The sequence below is a fragment of the Labrus mixtus genome, chromosome 9, assembly GCF_963584025.1.
Source record: "Labrus mixtus chromosome 9, fLabMix1.1, whole genome shotgun sequence".
NCBI lineage: Eukaryota > Metazoa > Chordata > Actinopteri > Labriformes > Labridae > Labrus > Labrus mixtus.
The window spans coordinates 15,363,291-15,387,673 of NC_083620.1; the positions used below are offsets into that span (position 1 = coordinate 15,363,291).

The window sequence follows — 24,383 nt, forward strand, 5'->3', positions numbered from 1 at the left end:
GTCACAGAGTCAAAGTGAGGGGGATAAGGACCAATACATGCAGGTACAGTAAAATAACCCATATGTCCAGCATTTAGGATAAACATTATGGATGTTATTTCTAAAGCATTTGAAAATAACAGTCAACATTATGTATTTGTTCTTATTGTGAAATAACGTATTACCTGCTTGGCTTGTTTGAAGGGATTTAAAGAACTACACAAACATTGATAGATACCTGAGACTTTCCTCTTGTTACTATTTTTGATCCTGTCTCATGGCTTACCTCTGGTGATGGCAGGAGTGGGTGAAGAACGATGCCCTCGGACAGATAGTCCCTGCATCCTTCCCTCGCTTCAGGGGGCTTCTTGCCTCCCTCTCCCTCCTCCTCATTCTGTGCAAAGTCGCTGCTGTCACTGTGGTTGGTCTCGTAAGTGCTGTCATAGGTGCTGTCATAGTCTGAAGATGCTACAGCGCGCTCATCTGGTAAGATATTACACATGTTAAGACATTTACAGTAACTTTAGATATATATTCATGAGGTTAAATCTCTTGAAGCTCTACTTTTATAAAACTTCCTTCATTTTATACACACATCCTTCTTTCACACTGACATCCTCGATTTCCGTTCATCTTTATGTACTGCCCTGAGAACATAGGCATTTAGAATGAATAAATAAAAGTAGAAAGAACTGATAGTTTGTGTCAATCTTGACGACCCCTGAAGATAAAGCGATATCTCATTGTCTTTGCCAATTATTTCCTGTTCTTGTGTACACACTGTTTTCTTTTTAACTTTTCTATTTATCGCCTCATTTGACACTTACCCCGTGGCAGCAACTGCAGGTATTAAACATAATTACATAGGAATAATCAATCCTGTCAATGATGGTCTCATTCGTTTTTGTAGGTCACAAAGAGAAAGAAATTAGTGTTCATTTCGGTGTGTTTTGTAACCAGCTAAAAACTCCTCACAGGAGCTTTAACAAACTATGTCATACGGATAAAGTGTTTTTTTGCACAGAATTCTTGAGGTCAACTCACATAGATTTATTTTTTGTTTATGAAATAACATTTACTCTGAATTACTTTAGCTTGGTCTCAGCTGTTGATCAGGGCTGTAGATTACAGTTTTGGGTTGACCCTGGAATATTTTGTAATTTACATTTGGGCCACATCATTCTTAAGTTAGAGAATGGCTGTTCTACCTTATCGCTAATGGAAATCATGGATATGACCAACAGTTTTTTAACACTTCATATTCACCTCTCAGGAGCATTTTTTATGTTAAATCCAAATGTTTCCATCTCATTTGGAGGGACATGTCTTAAAGAAATGCTTGTTGGTTGTTTACCTGGATGGGGTATTCTGTCTCCTTTGTCCACAGATTCTACCCCGTGATTTAGCCGGTTGTTGAACGGTCTGCCGCAGCTGAAAACCGAAAGACACAAACACAAAAGACCGGTTATTTCATCTTTATTATTGTCTATGTTTTATAACTAGGGCTGTCAAACAATTTACATATTTAATTGAGATCAATCTCTAAATGTCAATACTTAATCGTTAAATTAAATTACATTTTTAATTTCCTATATTTCACATTTTAAAAGAAATTTGAATTTTATTTTGAAATTTTGTACTGTCTAAAGCTGAAAGTACTTTTCTTGCTGTTTGAATGCAACCTTGCTTTTATTCTGAAATAAAGCAAGGACACTCAGGTAGATTGAAGGTTAAGATTTTATCTTAACTTTGGAAAAGGGAACTCGATGCAGATCAAAAACTAAATGAAAACAGCTGAAATGAATGTTAAAATAGTTCAATAACGATGTCATGAAGTGGATATTACTTTTAACACGTTAACTGAGACGACAAAAGTGTTTTAAAGTGAAATGAGCAATTTTTTACAAGATGCAGCAGTGTCGTTCTTTTCCATCACTGTGACAACAGGGAGACTCTGTGGAAGTTTATTCATGGTTCCAAAGGGACAAAATAGCATGCGATTAATCGCGATTAAAAGGTAATGCATTCATTTCAGACCTTAATTAATCATGATTAACTGGTTAATGCTGATAGCCCTATTTAAAACTAAAAACTTCTCCTCCCCTATAGATGAAATGACTCATTTTCCATTGAATAAACTCTTCCACTCTTACACCATTGAAACAGAACAGAGGAAAGAACCTAGTGCATGTTTGTTACCTGCCACAAAGTGAAGGAGGCCGCCAGTGAGGGGTGGTAGAGCTGGGGGCACTCTGGCTGTGAGTTAAAGCTCTATGGTGACTCTTGGGGACCACAGGGCCAGGGGTCCGCTCTATCAGGGGCCCCACGGGCTCAGGAAGCTGCACGGAACACGACTTTGCGGTGGGGCTGGAAACCGGAGTCCCCTGTGCTGGCGGGGACGGGCACGGAGAGCCCAGAGGTGACACGTTGGAGGGGGGGAAACCTGGAAAAAAGATCAGTGCATGCTCTAATTATTTCCACATACTCAACTCAAGTGTTTTTAGTATCAGTGATTGAACACACGTTCACACCTGGTCTTCCCAGTGGTTTGCTGTAGATGTGGTTGGAGGTGACGGAGGCAGCATAGGAGGCAGACATGGAGCGAGTCTTTGAGATTGTCATCATCATCGAGTTTTTCCATGTTTCACTGATTTCATGCAAAGAAAAAGAATCACATTATTCAAAGTTAATATGTATTCATTTTTATTCGCTTTATTAATCCCGAGGTAAATTACACGTTTCACTCTGTTGTAATTATTTTTCTTAAATGCATTTCTGTGACTCTAATGTTGTGTCTTCCTGTTTTGTGTAAGTTTTTATATCATTCCTTAGTGAGAGTGAATTACCTCTCTGTGGTGTGTTTGATGCTGGCCGAGCGGTCCCTACGTACAGGCCCGGGCTCGATGGTTGGCAGCCCTGTAGCTGAGGTGGTCGTGGTCCAAGTTGAAGATATTCTCCGAAGCAATCCCGGCGGCAGACTCCGCCTTAGCCGCTATGATGCAGATGAACAAACATATCACACTAACTAATCTGTGGTTTTCCAGCCACAGATGAGGTAAGAAACAAAACATTAGAGCTCATATGTACAGGGCAGAGTCTGTAAATGGACAGGGTTTTCAGTGAAAGAAACAAACTAATTATTGCATCTTATTGCAAACTTCTTTAAAATGTAAAACTATCCAGCCATGCCTGTGTGTTTGTATCATAACGATATGTTGTTATACAGGGCATTTTTTTTCTAGACTCCAGCTAATATTGATGAAACTCTTGTTGAAAAATGTTTATATGTCTTAACAATTCAACATTTGAGTGATGCCCTGAGCTCAAATACTCCTCAACTTTTGCATTATAGTTCACAAACAAAACAATATTGTGGTGTTCCAGTCGGGTGTTTTGCACAGTTTTCTGTCACAGATTTGTTTTCAAATGTAGAAGAAAATCTTTGGTTACATTCTAAACCATAAAGAGGGGCAGGTACAGAACCTCAAGGACTTTGTGGAGAAATAAATCTCAACACAAAAGTATTAAAATGCGAGGTTTCAGCCAAAAGCACATGTTTTACCTACGGGGTGAAGTTTTCTTTCAAAGCAACTTGAGCTTCCGTTTGTCCTCCATCAAAGTAAGTAAAGACATCGGACGAGAAAGATGCCATATTTGTTCTTCCAGCCAACACTTGTTGTAGGAAAAGCAGATGGAAGACAAAGTGGTAAGTAGAAAGGAGTCACGCTTGTGTTTCCCCTGTGGTGTCAATCTTTCCAAAGATGTAAATGTTGTTGTTCAGCCATGAGCTACACTCAGTTATTTGTCAGACTGTATATTTGTACAGCAGCTGTATTTTTTCTAAAAGGGCAGCTATCTGTCTCTCTCTCTCACACACAGACACACACACACACACACACACACACACACAGACACACACACACACACACACACAGGGCAGCAGGGAATCATTTCTCACATATTCCTGAGAAAAATCCTCCACCCCTTGTTGTTGTTGTATATTCCATTCTTTGGTAAATAACAACAACAATGAACACACATACACTCAAACACACACATAGAGGGCAGCAGTGGATCAAATTTAGAATAGCCCGAAGGAAAGACCATCAATCCCTTTTTTTCTTTTGGAAAATAACTGCACACACACGTGTACACACATGATCCATTATTGCCATCTAAACACACACACAACTCAGCAGTGGTATACATCTCTCCAGCAGTGAAGGAAAGCTTATCAAAGATCTCAAATTTTGTGTTAAACACTAAAACAGTAACAGGGGGGATGCAATTTGGTGATCATTCATTGCTGTTGCAAATATTGCAACAGCAGTATTACTGCATGCTTTTCCAAGCTTCCCCTAAAAAGAAAAAACACAGCCACCAATGTGCCTTATAACCTTTGTGTAACTGCCACCTCTGTTATTGCTGTAGAGCACATGTTACGTTTGAAATGAGACATCAATTTGAACCTTTTTCGACATGCAGAGGAACAAATCTCACGTTAGTCAAATCGAGGCAGCATCTCATCCGAGTTCCCCTACATCAATGGAGCATTTGAGCGCACTCAGGCAGCATTAAAGCTGCTTGTCACTTTCCTGGTAGCCTGTCCCTGCATTGCATCACACGCTTTACTTAGTTTCCTTGCCGCCTAAAGTGCCTGCTGCATACATTCCGAAGCACTGGCCTTGTAAAACATTAAAAAGCTCTCTGGAAGATTGTGCGTCATTGTTTGCTACATTAGAGCTCAACGCTGTGCCAGCAGTGAGGGGAGAAACAAAGGTGATGAATGTAGGGAGAGTCACAGAGTCACACCTGGGTATTTAGTGCAGCATAGAAAAAACTCCACTTTGATGCTGCTGGGTCTTGCTTCTTAATCACTTATTTAGACTCAGCTTAATGTATTGATTATGATAATTGGCCTCAAACGGGAAACTTTTTTTTAGTTTAGTCGGAAATCCATCGTATTGAAAATCAGAGCTGTTTTCAGGTCATGGGGAGTCCTGTTGAATTCACAGCATTTAGTCACATGACTGGCCATTGAACATTCTGTGGCTCTGCAGCTCGAGCTTGTTCATTTACTATCTCTTCTCTGTTTCTCGATGGATGTTTATAGATATTGTGATTAAAACCTACATTTGTGGTATTTGCGACCCTTTACAGCAGTCACAACCAAGGCCGCCCATAAGAGGGAATAAAGGGGAGGGGCACAGTCACATGGGGAGGGCATTTTCCACCCTAACTTTAAGCAACAATTTTATTTGACACCTAAATCCTCACCATCAATTCTTAAGGAGACACAAACACACATTTTATGCAAACTGTACCCTGTTTCAAAAGTTTATCCACCTGAGTGCTAGTTAGCTAAGATTAGCTCGTAATGTGACCTACGGTTAGCATCAGGATCACCGTTAGCTGTCAAGGGCATGATGTTAGCTAAGAGGCAATAATACTTTGCTCAAGTTAGAACAATATTTCAAGGCAGGATTAGTAGAAGTTCGTTCTTCTGTTCCCTAAGGAGCAGCGGACCGCAGCATTAATCCACAATCTCCTCCTCTCGAAGTTTTCTTTCTCAGATGGGATTCTGTAAATTACAACGCGGGCACACACAAACATATTAACCTTTGGTATGGCCAGTCTCTCTGCTTTCTCCGGCCCCTCCTCTGAGTCAGAGCAGGTGTGTGTGTCTGCAGGAAGGCGTGGCCGGTGGAGCGGTTGGAGGCTGATCTGGGTGCTGAGGAGGTTGCTGACGGCCTTCAGAGACGTGCAGGTGTTCGGGGGCAGTGAGGGGTCGGCCAGCAGGTCTGAGATCAAGCCGTGGGCCTCACCCATCACCGCAATGTCCACGATCACACTGGTGCCAGAGGACTGTCGGGGAAAAAAGCCAGAGAAAGAGGGGAAGAGAAAGAGAATGTGATAAAGGTAATTTGTCTCGTCTTTTCTGATGTAATGCAATGATAGTAAAGTGAACAAACGTCACAGCACACTGACGTAGGCCGCCTTTCAGTCTCTGTACCTGAAAGAGGAAGAGGATGTGTCTGTGTCAGTGTGTAGCCTGTTTGTCTAAACCTGTCTTTATACTGAATACAAAATTGACAGTCCCAGAGTGAACAGACTATACCATCCTCTCCGTTCTTGTACTGTGCATTGTGTCACGAGCTTGTTCAAGTAATGTGACAGTCTAAAAATGTGACTGATTACCAAGCTAGCAAAAATGATGCTCTAATTTTCTACTGTTGTGGAGCAGATTGTGAGTCATAGAACATTTCCCCTGTCGACTGCTGATCAACAACTTAAAGATGAATGATAGAGGAAACCTGGAGGCACATGCGGCCACATTTCAAGTTAAAACATAGGTAATAAATGAATCGGCTACAGTCAAGATTAAAGCTAATGCTGACATTTAACTTCTGCCTCACAAACTTACTTTTTGCTAGTCTGAAAACATGTTAATGGATTCATTCATTCAACCATTATTTATGCATTCCCCTCATTCTCAATGATGTCGAGAGTTCATCAAAACAGTACAGTACATGTTCACAAACAGAATAAATGCCAGGAATGGCAACAACACAAATAAAAACAGTTACATTCAAAGTTCAAAATCATAGTTTTAAAATGTCCCATATGAAGTGTGTGAAGTTTGAATGTCTGTTGCAAAGTTATCCATGTGAACGCAGCATAGAAGCTAAAAGCAGTTTTACCAAATGAGTTGTTCGCCCGAGGCTTTTGAGCATCAGAAAATAACTGGAACGTGTTAACTATGAGACTCGTAAATAAAGAAGTGATATATGTTGGCATTTTGCCAATAAAGGCTTAATAAATAAATAAAAAAACGGTGCCTGTTAGTTAGCAGTGCCCAGTCCAGTTTTTACAAACAAATGAAAAGATGGGTGGAGTAACAGTCACCTGTAATGAACCTGAGGGCGGAGGGATTCATGGGGTTTAGTGGGGTAAGCGTGGATGCAAAGGCAATGTCACCATAATCAATATATGCTGACATTAGCTGTAGCTAGAAGGTAATCAAAGATGTTAATTTAACTAACAAATAGCAAAATGTCCATCCCGAAGTAAAACTTTAACCTTTATTTGGTTGCCTGTGTTTTAATGATTTGCAATCCCAGCAGTATGAAAACAGATAGACAACAATAGCATTAAAACAGCACTCAACATGCCATCCAGTCCTGCCTAATTTTGAGCTTCCATCGATCAACATATTTATTGATGAACCCAAAGGGATCATCGTGTCAAAGGTCAACCATCTGTGCCTCAGTAATGGATTCCACAGATAATGTCAACATATGCTAATCAGCTCCTCTTTAGCTTTTAATCAATTTACACCAGTCTGAAACCTTATCCCCAAACACACACACACACACACACACACACACACACACACACGTATTTGTATGTGTACAGCAGCCTATACTGTATAAGTGCATGCATGGGAAGAATTTGCTTCTGTTCTAAGCCAAGTCTTAGACTTAGTTTATTCAAAAAGCTTCTGACAAAGCAATCATGGAAAATCTACATGTGCAACAATAAAGAAAGTTTGCCGTAGAATTTCCTATTTCGAAGTATGGGAAAACTTCAGAAAATAACTTATATGACTTGTTTTTTTGCCACAGTTGAGCAACATATTTAGTTTATTCAGTTGTGTATTTCAGATGTATTTCATTTTATTTACTAACTCCTGAACTGAACATACATTTTGTAATTTTGTTTTATAAAATGTAAAAATCTTTTTCAAAATGTAAATTTGTCTCAAGCTTTGTAAAAGTGTTTCACACTGTAATTTTGTTTTGCACTTCCCAGCCACCGTAGCATGCGAAGCAATAATCATTTATTCTCGATTATCTTGTTTTCATGATTGTGGGAAGTCAAAATCGTACTTGAAATTGAAACTCAGTTAATTGCCCAGCCCTAATAATAATGATGACAAAATAATCAATTCTTGGATATACAGAAAATATACTTTTTGTTTGATAAACTCCCTTTTCAGCAAAAGCCCTGTCTAATTCAAGAAACAAAACAATGAACAAATGAACTATGTTCTGAGCAAAAACATATAAACAAGTGAAAAATTAATGCCATAATTCAATAAATAGAAGAACAATTTTTGGAATCGTTAAATCCAAAGAAAGAAGAAAGCAGCTGGGCCTACGTCAGGTACCAAGGTCAGAGTGTGGATAAAATACTTTTAATGGTAAAGTGTGTCACATTAAGAAAATGACAAGAATTTGGGAGTGAATTCACTGGGCCTTTTTTGGGGAGTGGTAAAAATAATTTTCGGCTTAATTGAAAGGTGATTAAATTCATTAACATATATTACATAAAGATTTAATATGTAAAGATGGGATGAGAAAAGGGGATAAAACAAAAAAAATGAAGGAAAAGACCAGGCAAAAGAAAATGTTCTTCCTAAGACATGTTGAGGACGAATTAAAAAATGTTTATTACTTAAAATAAAAATAATCTGAATTGCAATTTTTGAAGAGTTTATGACGGAAATCCTGATTAGGTGAATCCAGACATCCAAAACTGGTCTTTGTTTTATAAACATTAGTCTCATCTTGTCCTCCTGCATCCCTCCTCCTCCCAGTGTACGGATACATGAAGCGAATGAACTCACGTGATCGCCATGTCCGTGAGACTTCACTCTTCCATCTGCCTGCCCCCCCTGAGGCTATACTGTGCAAGGAAAACTGGCAGCAAACTCTGCTCTTACCACTCTGCTTGAATCTGTGCTTAACTTTTTCACTTGGGCTGTGATTTCATGCAGTGATTTTTTTAAAAACCTGAGCTTGGGAGTTGGCTTGATTTACACTCTTTTTTCCACCACTACTCACTCGTGCTTGTAGGTTAAATCAAAGATACAGCTTTTTCTCTTGCTCGTCTGTAGTAAAGCTCAATCCTCTGTGAAAAAAACTCCATTGGGCTGGGGGGGACACTGAAAGCATCAAAAGCAGAACCAGCCTGCTGAATTGAACAAAGTGACAGATGATGCTCATAATCTGTTTTCTTAGTCAGATTGTATTAACTCTTCAAACATGTCAGAGATCAGCTGATGTGATGAGTAAATGCATCAAACAGATAGGAAGATAGTTTCCTGGAAGAGCGCGCGGTTGTGTGTGTTGGTGTGTGTGTGGGTAAGTGTGCATGTGTCACCTCAACCTGAACAAAACCCATTAGACCACTCCAGAGCTTTATGACATCCTGCTATTGTGACATTCAGCCATTACCTGGCAGTAATGGACTCTGGCTAGCTAATGTCAGGGAGATAAAGGGCGCTCGAATGTGTGTGTGTGTGTGTGTGTGTGTGTGTGTGTGTGTGTGTGTGTGTGTGTGTGTGTGTGTGTGTGTGTGTGTGTGTGTGTGTGTGTGTGTGTGTGTGTGTGTGTTTGTGTATGTGTGTTGCAGCTTTTTTTTTTGCATCATGCTTCCCTGTCAGTATATTCAGGATTTTTTAAACCAGCATTTGTAACTCCATTCAGTCCGTAAGCATTCGAGCTGATGGAGTGCTACAGTACAGAGTGCTTCTTTGGTAGAGACAGCGCAGAAAGGAAAGGCGAGGGAGAAGGTTATCGATCCCTCCCAGCATAAAGGCCCACAGGAGACATCAGGGGGAGCGATGGTCAATGAGTAAATCAACAGTGAACACACACACACACACACACAAATGGGCATGCATGTACCAGGACTGCCCCTTACGATCAGTCTGTCAGGCTTTCAGGGTTACACAGAGCAAACTCTGGTCAGAATCAGCCTCAACAAATGCAGTGTAGTTGAGATGAATACTTGTGTATTTATGTGCATTTTTTTTTGTAGATGTATCAATCAAGATCCTAAGAATACAAATGATGTATTTAAAACACTCGTCACATCATCAATGCTGAAAGGTATAGACCAATATCCAGTCAGAGTAGAGCTTGGTACATTTAGGGTTATGGTCACTAAGGCTGTCAAATGATACATTTTGTAACAGCGATGATCCCTGATTATCAATAGTTAACATCGCATTTTTAATCACACATTTGAAATTCCATTATTGAGCTTTTTCAAAACAGTTTTGTTATGCTTTGTTTTGTACTGTCTTAAGCAGAAAGAAAAAAAAACACAACAGTCAATCAATAAAACAACTTGTTAATAACTTTTGTAATGTGGACTAAATGACACGATCTTGGGCTGGGGCTTTTTTAATGGAGGATGTTAACACATCCTGCTAAAACAACAGTTTCTTAATTAGCTTATTGAAATGTATGCTGAGGAGGTTTGACTGAAATGAAGCCAAATCTCAGGCAGCATGCTGCTTGACCTAATTATATTCCTGATAATAACGAGCATATTCAGATATATAAAGTATTTGTTACATTTCATTATCCATCATATAATCTTTCACTCGAATAATGGACGCAATGCAGAAGAGCCTACTGATGACGTCGATGTCCCCCTCATTTGTTTTTCTTCTGAAGTCACGTCTGATCACATGAGTTTCTGTGAGATCTCATGTCTGTGAAATACTACTGCAGGTGTGTGGTCGCCGAATCATGTGTGCGTTCGGAGGATTATAATGTTAAAAATCGATGAAAGTGTAAGTTGAAACTCTCCTTTTAAAGATCGTTTAAGAGATTTGTAAATTGTCCAGTGTGTAGCCAACTAAAGGGATGAGAAATCTTTTACAGCTTGAAATCCCTTTAATGAGATGGTCCAAATATAAAGGCATTACATTACATGCACTAAACTTAATATGAAGGTTGCCCTCCCTACATTTAAACAATTTGTTTTCATTTGAATTTGTGTGACTGAGCTTCTCGCACCACTATTCTCTTCAAGCACACATCTATAGCCTCTTTCACACAATCTGTTGTGCCTTGTGTGCAATGTTAATGTCACAGAGGCGTAATGGCAAGGCCAAGTCATTCCACCACAATGCCAAAGCATCTGAGATAGGAACACAGGTGAAACAGCATCAGTGTAAAACGATGGAGGCTTCGTGCCTCTCGAGCCTCACAGAGCCGCTACACAATGTGAAATCACAACACTGGGACAACAATATTCCTCGTAGAAAGGTTCAATATGAATGTACAAAGGTGCAGAGATGAAAAACCCCATTTTGACTGGCTCAGGCAAAAAAAAAGAATGACACTGGCTGTTCCCCTTTCTCCTCCCTCATCGTATTTCTTATCTTCTTCTTTTCATATCTGCAGTTTCCCCCCCCCCCCACGCCACCCCCCTGCCTCCACCCGTCTCCTGAGACACAGTCAGAGGATCTGTAGGCAGATCAAGCATAAAGGCAGATGGTGAGTGGAGATATATAGAGGGAGATAAAGAGTGACAGAGAGACAGAGCGAGAGAATGAGAGGAGATGAGTCCACAGGCAGGCCGTGGTTAGTCAAGTGAAAAAGAGAAACCGCTCATTCTAGCAAGGCCAGCTGAGCTCCGACAGAGCCTAACCTACGACGACTGTAAATATAGGACAATACAGTGTCTTCTGCCCACTGTTTCTCCACTACAGAAATGTTTCAAATCTATAGAACGGGCTTCATCAGCAGGAGTAGCAAACAGAAGGATGCCTGAGGCCAAGTTCAGGCTAGAGCTGGAGGAGTTTTCCAAAAAAGTTGCAATATTTCAGAGAAAAAGTGTGCCATGTTTGCAAGGCTATTAATATAACACATTTAGAGATTGATTTGGTAATGATGATAAGATAAGCATGTGTTTTCAAAGATGAACATATAACACCTGAGATGTTTTTTTCAAAGCCTTGTCTAAGTTGACAATGTGCAAAACTGACAGAAAATCAATAGCTATGGATCGGATTTTTCTTGAAAAAAAAATGAATGAAAAATGAAAACGAACATCATTGTGTTTGAATGAGATAAGAAGACATAACATAAAGAAGACATGCTGCTTCCTCCAAAACAACACTCATCTGAGAACAATAGTGACACAAGAGAGGCTTCGACATCACGCTCTCACATGCGTAATTGACCTAAAAACTGGGCTGTATCAGGAAGCTTAATTTAGACATTGCTTCAAGTTGTCCCATTTAAACCTTCTCATCATTACTAATTAAATTGCTTTCCTCCTTCTGCCCACATGCATGTGCACACCCAGACACATTCAAGCAAACGGCACATAAGAGCAGCATACACTCTTAAAGCACAAGTTAAACCAGTACCCAACCTGTTTGGGGAGATGTGTGTTGTCCTGGTGGCGTCCCATGATGCTCGCTGAGTGCCTCCTCTGCATCATTCAGTTTGAAAACAAACCAATCTTGCTATCTAGATTCCTTTGGATGTGATTCAATAGAGTTCTCCCTCTTTTTTCCCCCCTTCCTATAACTCTATAATCAGTAACAAGAGTCTCAATCCAACTGGCATTTGAATAATGTATCCCAGTAACAAGTCCTCGCCCTCTCCTCTCCTCTGCTCTCCTCCTCTCTGCTGCTCTACTCTCCTCCTCTCCCTCCCTCTGTCCTCTCACCCGCCCCTGACTCTCTATCTGCCAATTGCAAATGTTCCCCAAGAAGACCTACAGCATGCACGCAGAAATCACTTCTATTGAAAATACCTTGTTGCCTGGAGACACGGGGACAAAGATCAAAGCCGGTCGTCTGTGAACCATAAAATAGTTGCACGGTGTTCGTTGGCCACAGCGATACTAACGCCCACAACTTGTCAGGTGTTTCCTGTGATAGCAGGTGATGCCTGACATCCAAGCAGCGAGTAATGTGTGTTATCGGAGCAGGGCTTTCTCCGTCAGGAAACCGAGGAACTTATTGATTCATTAAAGGTTTATCAGGATGGAGGGTTAGTAATTGGCTGAAGCTGTGACTGCATGTACAGCATGGATGATATGGTGGATGTGAATATGTCCGGTGAAAAATCATGCTGGCTTTAAAATTCCTGAATCTTTTGGTGGATAAATAATAATTGATGACAGAATTCCTCAAACATAAACAAATAGACATACATGTTAATGTCTATCTTTCTAAACCATTACATGCTTATGCCATGCCATTGAATTTGCAGAAAAGGAAAAGTGTGACTCGTGCACCAAGCAGCATCTTGTGCATCAGCTCGAACACCACCTGTTATTGGGATTAAAAATACTTCATTTTGAACCCCACTAAAAAAGACAGCACCAAGCGAACCATCTGGTAGCAAAGAGAGATAATGAAAGCCATGAGAGGGGACAGACAGACCGGCCTGAAATTGATGAAAAGCTGAACAAGACTTTCTTAAACTGCTTTTGGATTCTGATTTTTATATTTTTCCAACCATCCTGAGTGCCTGCACCTGGATTATTTATACGGATGTTTTTTTGGTCTTAAATTTTCCAACACTTTTTGGAGGATTATTTTATTGAAATCCTGATTGCTGGAATGTTAGCACAACATTCCCAGGGTGTCATCCCATAGTTTGAGAACCACTGAGCTCGGATAATGTGATAAATGACTTCACATGTTTACATTCAGTCCCTGACACCAGTTACGTTGTTCATATTGCTGACACGGTTGGGAATAACATCAGACTTAGCACATTTTGTTTGCTAGTTAAGCTTCGGATAAAGTATTACAACAATTTAAGTGACTGTAGCTGCTAGGAAGTAACGTTAACAACAAAAAGTAATCCTTGAACTCAATCACAATTAAAATGTGTTTTAAAATCTCATGATGTTTGTTAAATCAATCCATAATAATGGATATATACATATATATATATATGTATATATAAAATCACATAATTGTGTAAAAAAGACCCTAACCAATTACGCGCTTACTTCCCACTTAGGAACAAGTTTCAGCTACTTCAGATTATTTACTAAAAAGGTATTGGGTTCTTGACAGCAAGAAATCTGAAAATGTGAAACTGTAATTTAACAAATTGAAATTTACTTGAAAATGTCTCAGTACTCGGTCAAATATTATTCAGCTTAAATGAAAAAAAGTGATGCACAGACACAGACACACACACACACACACACACACACACACACACACACACACACACACACACACAAATGATTGCACTGACCTGGGATCTGCTCAGAGCTCTCTTGTAGTCCCATTCTTGCTGGTACATCATCTGGAGATAAGAACATACAAAACACAATCTTATGTCAGAGATAGGTCCACTTTTAACAGAAATATCCCAGCACAGAATGTCTTTCCCTTCTTCTGTCCCTCCTCCCATCAAACAGCCTCTCTCTCTGTCATCGCATCAAAATATAAAAGAGGAGCAGATGCTGCCGATGAAGAAGAAGAAGAAAAGAATAAGTCCTTCTAGATGCTGCAGGGCAGATCTACATACAGCTCACATCACCGCCCCCTACTATCATTTCCACTTTTGTTTAGTGAGAGAAACCTGTTATTCAGTTTCATGGACATACCATGAGTTTCTGAGTGTCTTCCCTTAAATTAAAACACTTACCATTGGCATCTTTAACACGGCAAGGTTAACACATTTCAGTCTCACTCACACGCACCGGACACACAAAGATGTTAGAGATGATATAGATAAGTTGGCCGAGAAGGGCATACCCTAAATCACATGTAGGTTCAATTAACATGGAATGTGATATGAAAATGTGCTGTGACCTACATTTCATGTTAAGAACAGCTTCTCTAAGGGAGGATAAAGGTGAACCAAAAATGACTTAAATGAGGAACTACAAACTTGTGCCCAACTGATATGGACCAATCAAAGACATTTATTTGTATCTGCATATGTTTTCTAATATGCACTGATATCATTTCAAAAAGCCCACATCAGCTCAGCTTAAATAAAATTAGCTGTGTGTGAAAAAGTTGAGCAATTTTCACTTCAGTGTTTATGACTTTTTTACATGTAAAAAGAGAGGGGTCCACACTTGTGACAGCAGGTTAATTTGGAAGCAATGGGACTTCAGTTCGGGTCCTCAGGATGCTCTTATCTGTTGCATCCCCGTTGTGAGATCAGGACAGATAGAGTGAGTTTGCTTTTGCATAAAAAATAGTCTGTCATTGCAGTGCTGTTTAAAAAAAAACACATAACATTAATTATTTCGGTTCCTTGCCTCACAGGGCCTGTCAGCACAACTAAATACAACAGTTGACACAATAAACACCGGCATTTGACCTCGTTAAGATTCTGTTGCTAGACTTATAAGCATGCATGTCTGCATGTGTGTGCACTGTTTTCATTTGTATAGGTAAAATTAACAACAACAAAAGTCATGTTACTTTACACATAAAGCGTTTCCAAACCAAAGTTATTACAGACTCAACTTAATCCACAACAATGTCAACAAGGAGAAACTTCCCTTTAATAGGCAGAACCTTTGAGCAGAACCAGACTCTTTGGTGGGCAGCCATCATGCCGTCACCGGTATGAGAATATTTATTGTAGTATCTTATTTTAAAAAAAAACAATACATCCAAACAAAATAATCAATAATCGTCTACATCCAGCATATCCAATTCAAACTCCTAATTATCACCTATAAAGCCCTCCATAACCTGCAGTGTTTCCCCTACCATTATATTAGGGGGCACCCCATGAAGGTCAAGTAAAAAAAAAAAAAAGATTTATTTTTTAGATTTATTTTGGGGCTTTTTGTGCCTTTATTGTAGAGAGAGGATAGTGGATAGAGTCGGAAATCAGGGGAAGAAGTCATTTAAGGATACCTTTCCGATAGAAAAGGACATCTGTCATTAAAAGTAACACATGAACACCAAGAATCCTTCAAGTGTTTGTGTTGGCGTGTTTCTGTGGAAAACTTGGTGAGAGTATCTGTTCATTCCACATCATGCTACAGGGCTTCATTCATCATCATGGTTGCTTTTATCTAATTACACTCAAAACTTCTTCGCTGTACTGGAAGAAAAATTAATTACTGCAACATTTTTGGGTGGTAGCAGAAAATAAATGATACATGATAAATGATGCGCGTGTGTGTGTGTGTGTGTGTGTGTGTGTGTGTGTGTGTGTGTGTGTGTGTGTGTGTGTGTGTGTGTGTGTGTGTGTGTGTGTGTGTTGCTTCTGTGTACTGCCCTTGCTGTCACAGTGTGTAGAGACTGATATATAAAATGGCATAAAATGAGCTGACCTGACAGTGCAACTGTCATCCGCTGAAGATGACTTTGCATCTTGAATGACGGATGAGATAATCTGCCTAATACAGCCGATTCATGTTTTATGTGAGCGTCTCGGGATGGGAGGGAGGTTGTTTGGAAGAATAAAAAGCACTGAGATGCTGAATCACACTGAACTCCACGATCAAGTCAAATATTCATACTTGATCTTGAAATGTTGTGTAAACAAGTTGAGAATGAACCACTCTATGAACAAAAATAACGATGTAGAGTCCCTTTTATTCTGCCACCATCTATGCCCAAATTTCAGCTTCAACTAGCCAGTCCTTTTAATCCCCCTCTGTGCTCCACTGTCCCTTGACAGTCTCCATTATGGCTCCAATACACTTGTCATGTCAAGACTATGAGAGCCTGGGAAATCACTCAGGCCCAATGTGTTTCTGAGCCATGTCATTTTCACAGCTCCATCATTCAGTCTTCAACATAGTGCTGGTAATTTCACTCATGCATTTTCATGCATTTTTAAAACGGAGCCGGGAGAAGCTTCAGTTTTGAAACATTTACTAGAGTGTACGGACAGTGGACCTTATCGCTCCCTGTCTCTTAGCCCCACGTCGGGATCTGACGTCAGCCCAACGTCGGGATCTTATGTCATGAAAACTTTCATTTTGAACCCTGTAAGGAAGTCACTTAGACATAAATAGTGAACGTTTAAAAGGCAATAAAAAACGACGTCTCTTTAACATTCAGTATCGACTTCTACAGGACTGCCTTATATGGTTCGGATTGAACGTTTTTGTGACATCTTTCTTGGACGTTAAAAAGACGTTTAAAAAAGACGTCACAAAAACATTCTTTCTGAATCATAAGAAGGTGTCCTTTAGACGTCTGTAATTGTCTTTGAAAAGACGTCTGAAAATTACGTCATGAAAACTTTCATTTTGAACCCTGTAAGGATGTCACTTGAACGTCAATAGTCAGGATCTGACGTCAGCCCAACGTCGGGATCTGACGTCAATAGTGAACATTTAAAAGATGATAAATAACGACGTCACTTTAACGTTCAGTATCGACGTCTACAGGACTGCCTTAAATGGTTCGGATTGAACGATTTTGTGAGGTCTTTCTTGGACGTTTAAAAGACGTTTAAAAAAGACGTCATAACAAGACATGAACCCCCTTCACACTGCAGAGGGAGTTATTTTTGTTGACATGGACAGTGCTGGTGTCAGGGTTTTTTTGTGGTATACAGAAGTTAGATTTGATCCCTGGGACACTGGGTTATATCCAGACATTTAACATAAATAAAAACCTTAAATCAGAAAGGCTTAAAAATACTATCATGATTTTATAAATATGTACTGTTTTGTCCTTTTTTAGAAGGAAGTAAACTGAATGCAGTTAGCAATTTGTATCACACGTATGACTCAAGCAGCAGAAATTTGAACATCTTTTTTGTATTTACTTCATGCAACAAATATTTAAAATTCAAAGGAGGCTGAATCCCAGCTAGCTATGGACAAAAAGAAGACTGCATTTTAAAATGAGACAACAGGACACAAAAAGAAAAACACTATAATATGACCGAGCACATTGTGTTTGCTTGGTCACATAACAAACTACAGCATCATCAGTGACAAATCATCTTTTGTCCGAGAGGGACATTACTGATCAGGTACCCCAAATCAATTAAAAATCAAATACATCATACTTTCTTTTTTTCAATTATGAATGAGTTATGTTGATAATGACAGTTACTAAGTTCAAATCCAGTGCTGCACGCCCTTTTTTTCAATCTCATTATAGTAACATGATAAATCCAGAACCAAATGTTCCAGTGTTGTGACCCACTTCTTATTTTTTTAAAAACAACAACCTTGAAGCTAAAAATGAAATTATAAATGTCTGGCAGCACCCAAGGCCAAGAGAAAACAACTTAGTTTTATCCATTGACAAATGCTACTTTAATCCAACACAAGAACAACACAGAAGTACAATGTGTCTATGTGTCCTTTTAGCAGTGTATCTGTGTGTAACTATGTATGTTATGATGCACTACAACAAAGCCATCGAAGGGCTAAAGGGATAAAGATCAGCCACACACACACACACACACACACACACACACATGCACACGCACTCTAGCACACACACAGAGGCTCAAGCACAGCCAAGTGCACACACATGCAGAAACGTGTGTGGCTCTTCTCTGTTTGTCACGACTCAGACACTCCAGTTCTGAAGAACCATACCAGGCCAGACCAAATCCCCCACCGACCAGCAAATGTTCTTACTAGATCCCGGCTGAGCCAGGAAAAGAGAAATAACCCAAATATGGAGAGAGAGAGAGAGAGAGAGAGAGAGAGAGGGGGGGGGAGAGAGATGAACACAAATAGAATATTAGAGAACAAGAATGTACAAAAGATAAAGGGATATGATGACAGGGCTACTTATTTACTTTGAGAATGGCCAGGTTCTTATTTTAAATAAGTAAAACCCCCAAAATTAAACAAAGTTACAAAATAAAATAATTTTTTACTCCCTTAAATCCCCTTTGCTTAAACGACCTAGGTATTTGCTCTTAACGGCTACATTTTCAGTGTGAGAGTAATGCTTCTTATTCAAAGATTTTTTTTTAATGACTAAAGTGAAAACAACTGGAATAAAGCTTAATATACAAAACTATAAAGCTGAATATAAAAAACTATAAAGCTGAATATAAAAAACTATAAAGCTGAATATAAAAACCTGAGATGGTATTTTACATGCAACCACACCTCTGATCTTTTAAGTAGTGAAAGATATGCCTGAGTCTGTATTAGGAGAGCCCTCGAAAACAACTTTCAGAATTTCATTATGACACATACAACATCCCATATTTGATTAATTTTAAATGCAATTGACTTATTCCCACAGCATGAAAGTGTTTTATTCATGTTATCAAATTTATTTTCTTAATAATTCGCTTTCAAAATGTATTCAATTTAATGTCATATAGGTGCATTATACAATAATTATTAACCAATATAACACAATGCTACTTGGAGGAACATAACCTTTTATGTAATCTTCTCAAGAATCTGTATTGACATTGGGTCATACATGTAGTAGAAATGTGAAATACATTTTGAAGTTGGTTTCTTCTTGACTGAAAAAAGGCAGAAAGTGTCTTTTTGGCTCATGTGGATGAAAGACAACAACTACCAGAATGCACAGCACTGCAGGCCACTCCCACTGAAGCTAGGGTGCTCTATTTACAGACATTGAGTTTCCTCAACTGATTCCGAGATTTCTTCCAGAAGGAATTGGCATCTTGGAAATTCCTGGCAGTTCTGTGTCCATAGGCAAACAGTGAGAGCACCGACACCACCAGTCCGCGCCAGCTCGAGCCGGCCCGGGCTCCTCGTCCTCACAGCAGCCGCGGCAGCAGAGGCAGAAGACATGCCTGTCGGCCGCAGCTGCAGCCTCTTCGCTATATTGCGGCTCGTAGAGATAGCCACGAACATCCGATTCGAGCTTCAAAATCCCCTTCTTCCATATCAGTTTGGAGTTGAAACATACTTTCATCATACTCTCGTTCTTCTCAACTTTCTCCACAAAGCTTGTTAGCATACAGTAGCTTCCAAGCGAGACGGCGGACGTTGAGTTTAGATTCTGGGAGTGAGGTCCCAACCACAGATCTGCAATAGGTCTGTAGCTTAAGTGGGTCCCCCCTCCCCCGATGGCCGTTTTGAAAACATGAGGAACTAGCAATGTAGTTTCACCCCCTCTAGCCAAAGCAGCCTCCGATGACGCAAAATTAAAATTTTTGTGTCATCAGAGGCTCCTTTTCAGACAAGAAATACAGAGCTTTCCCGTCTCAGGGGAAAATGAGGGCGGAATGCACGACCATTCAAAAATACTACCAGGTTTCTAATGATACAAAGCTTAATGCAAATGGGTGAAGTATCCCTTTAAACAAATCATGCTTCTTTAATTCAACTTTTTACAACATGTAAATGAACAAGACTCCTGTAATATTTCTTATGGTGCTGTTAAAGCGGAGACTTTAAGTTGTGCTAAAGCACGTGACTGACTCACATTGACCCCAAGAATCACAGTTTATCCACTAAACAGATAAACTTGCAAGAGGATTTGGCAAAGATGACTGTGAATGCATGGTTGGCCTCTGTGTGTGAGAGAGAGAGCGGGAGAGAAATGGGACTCCTGGGCCGGATAATGATGATTCACCCACACACAGACACTCAAATTAGACATGCACTCATCACCGTCATCACTCCAAACCATGTTAGTGCCGCTCACTGACGCTAATTGTTTCCAATCAGTGTATCAGGGGTGCTGTCGATCCACCATGAAACCAGACCACACCAGCAATTGCTTATTGATCTCATTACATGCTAACGTCACACTGTCAGGCAAGTTTTTGTGTCTGTGTGCACGTGGGATGGACTGACACATTTAGCCGGGGCTCTAAAACCAAGCCTGACCTTTCAACTTTTTAGAACAAAGGACGGTTTGAGCATGTGATCAATACAAAACATATTAACTCAAGTCAATTGTTTAACAAGGATAAGAGTTTGCAAGTATGCTAACAAATATGGGGCACAGCTTTACCTAAGTGCTAATATGCTCGAAAATAATGCTTACAAATTCAATGCACCCCGGTCAATGAACTGATCAGACACCAGGATTTATCATCTCCAGAGACATTCACCTGATTGCAAGCAGTGGCGATTCTAGAGTATGGTGGGGCCCTAGGCAAAAAATCCATCGGGGGGCCCTCTCTCCTAAAGAGAGTAAAGATGAATAATTTCACTTCATTTTTCCTTGTTGACTTTCATTGACAAACTTTGGTTTTCACAGCAATAATGCAGATGTGGCCCAATTAGGGAGGTTTCCTACTGTCATTAAAAACTTTGCACATTTTGGGCCACTGTTTTAATTGAAGTTTGTGATCCCTCAGGGGCCCCCATACTGGTTCGGGGCCCCAAGCAGTTGCCTGTTAACAAGCAGCACCTCTGATTGCAAGTGAATTATCGGCAGAATCTAGTGATGTCTGACCAATAAGAGACCTACATTTATTATCTCATTGGCTTTTGAGGTATACACAGCATAATGGCACACAGTCATTACTCCAATATTGAATTCAAAATCTATATTGAAAGGAAAAATGGTATCAAAACATCTCCAGTGTTTATCTAAGTTTAGAGTTAGCATGCTAACATACATAGCACCAAACACCGTGTGAAGAAGCTACCGGGAATATTATCCTTTGTGTTTGTTTTAAAGTGTTTTATCTCAGGGCAGATGGGTAATGCCTATATAATATGCCAATGTGTACACAAGATAAAGATGATATGGTTTTATCTTAGGTAGGTCCATGAAAAAAAGAAAGCTTAGTCGTATATTATGAATAACCAGTTTAAGTTTCTCCAACGTCACTGGCTCTCCAGAAATTATATTAAGATACGTTTTTTAAAAAGTGCAATAAGTACAGATAAAGTACAGAGAGTTTAGTGGAAGACGACCTTTAAAAACCTTCTCTAGATGGTACATATACTGTATGTGCAAAATGGAAAATTAGTTAATGCTGCCAAAGATAAAATGTAAAAGCAAAAATATGTCATCATTTCACTGATTCCCTGTTGCTGTTTTTTGTCCCTAGTGAATAGATTGTGCTGATGGCAACTACCAACATAGCCTCTGGCAAATATGTGCATGAGTGTATTTGTGTGTTTCACAGCAGAGTTGCATGACTAAGCCTTTGCATGAACTGTCAAATAAATGGATTCATGCCTCTGTCAGCAAGTTTAAATTTGTGTATCTGATCCTCGTAATGTCCTCTTCATGATGCCCCATAAACAATTCAAGAAACGGTGCTTTAGTATTGGTCTGTTAATGCTTAGTATAAGTGCATCCTTGGTAATGAGACGTACCACATTTTAAGATGTAATAAGTGGCATTTCTTAAATAAACACTTGAGTATATCATACTTCACAAATGATAGTACTTCCATCACAATGGGACTCAACAGCTGACAAAAAATACATTATTGTGTGCAAGAAAAGATTATTGAGTAATGTATATTTCCCTATGACAGGAGCTGCATAGTGAAACATATTGCTTCCATCTCATCTCTGTTTAGAGATGCACATGTGCAGGACTATCCAGTGGGATGCAGGGATTCAAGACATTTAGATAAAGATAAATACATCTATGTGCATTATATATCCACGGTTCTGATCAGGTGGTGAGAGTAGGACATTTCTACATCTATCTACACTATAGCAGCTCTACACAAAATGTGTTGTGGTGATTCAGTTCAGCACAGGCAGTCACATCATTAGAACATAAAAAGTACTGTATGTTGTTCGAACGAGAAAAGCCTCTTTAATATGAAACGTGAAAATACCGTGTTAAAGCTTGAAAAAACAAATCTTGCTATAACGTGAGCTAGTGCAGTCAGAGGGTTTATGGTCAAGTAGGAGGCAGACTCATGATTCTGTGTTCATGGTCCCATGAGGACACTTATTGACAGGTGCCTCACTGCACACAGACAACTCAATTTAAAGGGGCATACCTCCCCAATCACCAGCATTTGGCTCTTACAGTCCTCCCTACAGGGTTGGGTACACAAAAAACAGGAAGAAAATACAGACACAGAGCCAGTTTGGTAATCAAATTTCCCATAGTATATGAATGCATCACAGCATGCTCTATTCAACGAGAAAAGATCAAATGTAAAGGAAATACACATCCACACTGTCAGCAGCTTTGTTTGGTATTTTCTAACCTTAATGTTGTTTTTGTTGAACAAAATGAGTTAGTTAACCAAATATCAGCTCAAGACAATGCTGACTTAAGACACACCTCCCTTCCCCTACTGTCAATGTGAACACAGCCCCAAGATCAACACATCCTGAAGAAGTTTGACTTCAATCTCTTTTTAGAGAGCTGTTACTCCACAATATATTTATATAGGGTATTTGACGTCTGTATTTTTTATATAAAATATAATTACTTGTTATTTGTAATATCAAATCATTTAGAGCCTATCCGTATTTTATCCATTTCATCCCAGTCATGTAAAATACTACTCAATGGGGGCTCAGCTGGAAGAGAAAGCGCCACATGAACAGACATTAGTCCTAGAAGTCACAGGTTCCACTCCCAATCTTGACACTCTTTGGTGCATGTCCCTGCTCTCTCTCTCTCTCCATTTCCTGTCTATCTTCAACTGTCTTGTCCAATTAAAGACTAAAGCCTCCAAAATGATCGAAGGAAAAAAAAAGGAACTGAAGTAAATCGATACCTGTAGTGGGTGACTTATTAAATAACATAGAATGTATAAGCACATCAATGTCATACTAATGAAAATAGTTTCAACAAAATCAGTGTGCATTCATCCTCTTGCACCAACTACTTAACTGAATAAACTGCATCACACGCAAGTTGGCCCTCATGCATAAAACTCAGTTGAAGCACACACACATTTTTCCCAAGTCTTCCTCTCTCTCGCTCCTCCCCAACCCCCTCCCTCAAAGGTTCTCTGAAGCTAAGTGGAGGGGTTTTCCTTTTCGCTGTTGTACTCGTATAAGGCCACTGACGCCAGCTTGTCATTCTCTACTCCTATTACTGAGAGGGGAGTGCGTCACAGCCCCATAACCCACTCCTCTCTGTCAGATCTCTGCTCCTGCTGATTGACACTGACGTTGGCGGGCATTAGCATTTCAAGCTGAGTCTTGTGGCAACGCTGTTGGCATCCGGACACTGGTCTTCCATTTGGAGCTGCATACATAAAGACTTAAATCCCATTTTGTGTCAGTACTTGAAATTTTGCTCTTTCGTTTTTCACCTCCAACATCTTCCGGTTTAGACTTTTTAAAACAAAAATGAAAAACAGATATTTGTGGGTAACAAGACAGGCATCTGTCATAAATTTGAGTTGCGAACATTTCACCTTTAAGCTATCGTATGTTTTGATGTATGTTCCATCATAATCACATACATTCAGACATCATCATAGCCTGGGTGAATGTGGAAGAAGTGAGTTCCACCAGTCTTAATGGATTAAATGATAAAAGAGGAGATCCAAAACCCCTGCAAAAAGCAAAAAATATATTCCCTATATAGTTTACCTTTAAGTCTCTATGGATGTAGTGTCACTTTGCTATAGAGTACCTTAAGATATGCAATTACTTCTGCCTTTTTTCTGAGATTTCTGATGCAAATAGGAAGTAAAAAAAAACATTTAAAAAGGGCAGGCTCGAGGACCCAGAAGAGTAGCCTATTGGAATGGAACTGATCATCAATGCATGGCGCAGTTTACACA

General features: G+C 39.6%; 1 protein-coding gene across 1 annotated transcript in view; it reads right to left on the reverse strand.

Moving 5' to 3' along the window:
- The window catches only part of LOC132979941 (cGMP-inhibited 3',5'-cyclic phosphodiesterase 3A-like), a 55,646-nt gene that overhangs the window by 14,615 nt on the left and 16,648 nt on the right, over nucleotides 1-24,383 (reverse strand). The window contains exons 2-8 of the mRNA XM_061045763.1: nucleotides 13,995-14,063; nucleotides 5,599-5,844; nucleotides 2,826-2,971; nucleotides 2,511-2,626; nucleotides 2,179-2,422; nucleotides 1,334-1,410; nucleotides 266-462 (exon numbers count right to left, since the gene is read on the reverse strand). Coding sequence (XP_060901746.1) covers nucleotides 266-462; nucleotides 1,334-1,410; nucleotides 2,179-2,422; nucleotides 2,511-2,626; nucleotides 2,826-2,971; nucleotides 5,599-5,844; nucleotides 13,995-14,063 — 1,095 coding nt within the window. The remainder of the gene's footprint in view (nucleotides 1-265; nucleotides 463-1,333; nucleotides 1,411-2,178; nucleotides 2,423-2,510; nucleotides 2,627-2,825; nucleotides 2,972-5,598; nucleotides 5,845-13,994; nucleotides 14,064-24,383) is intronic.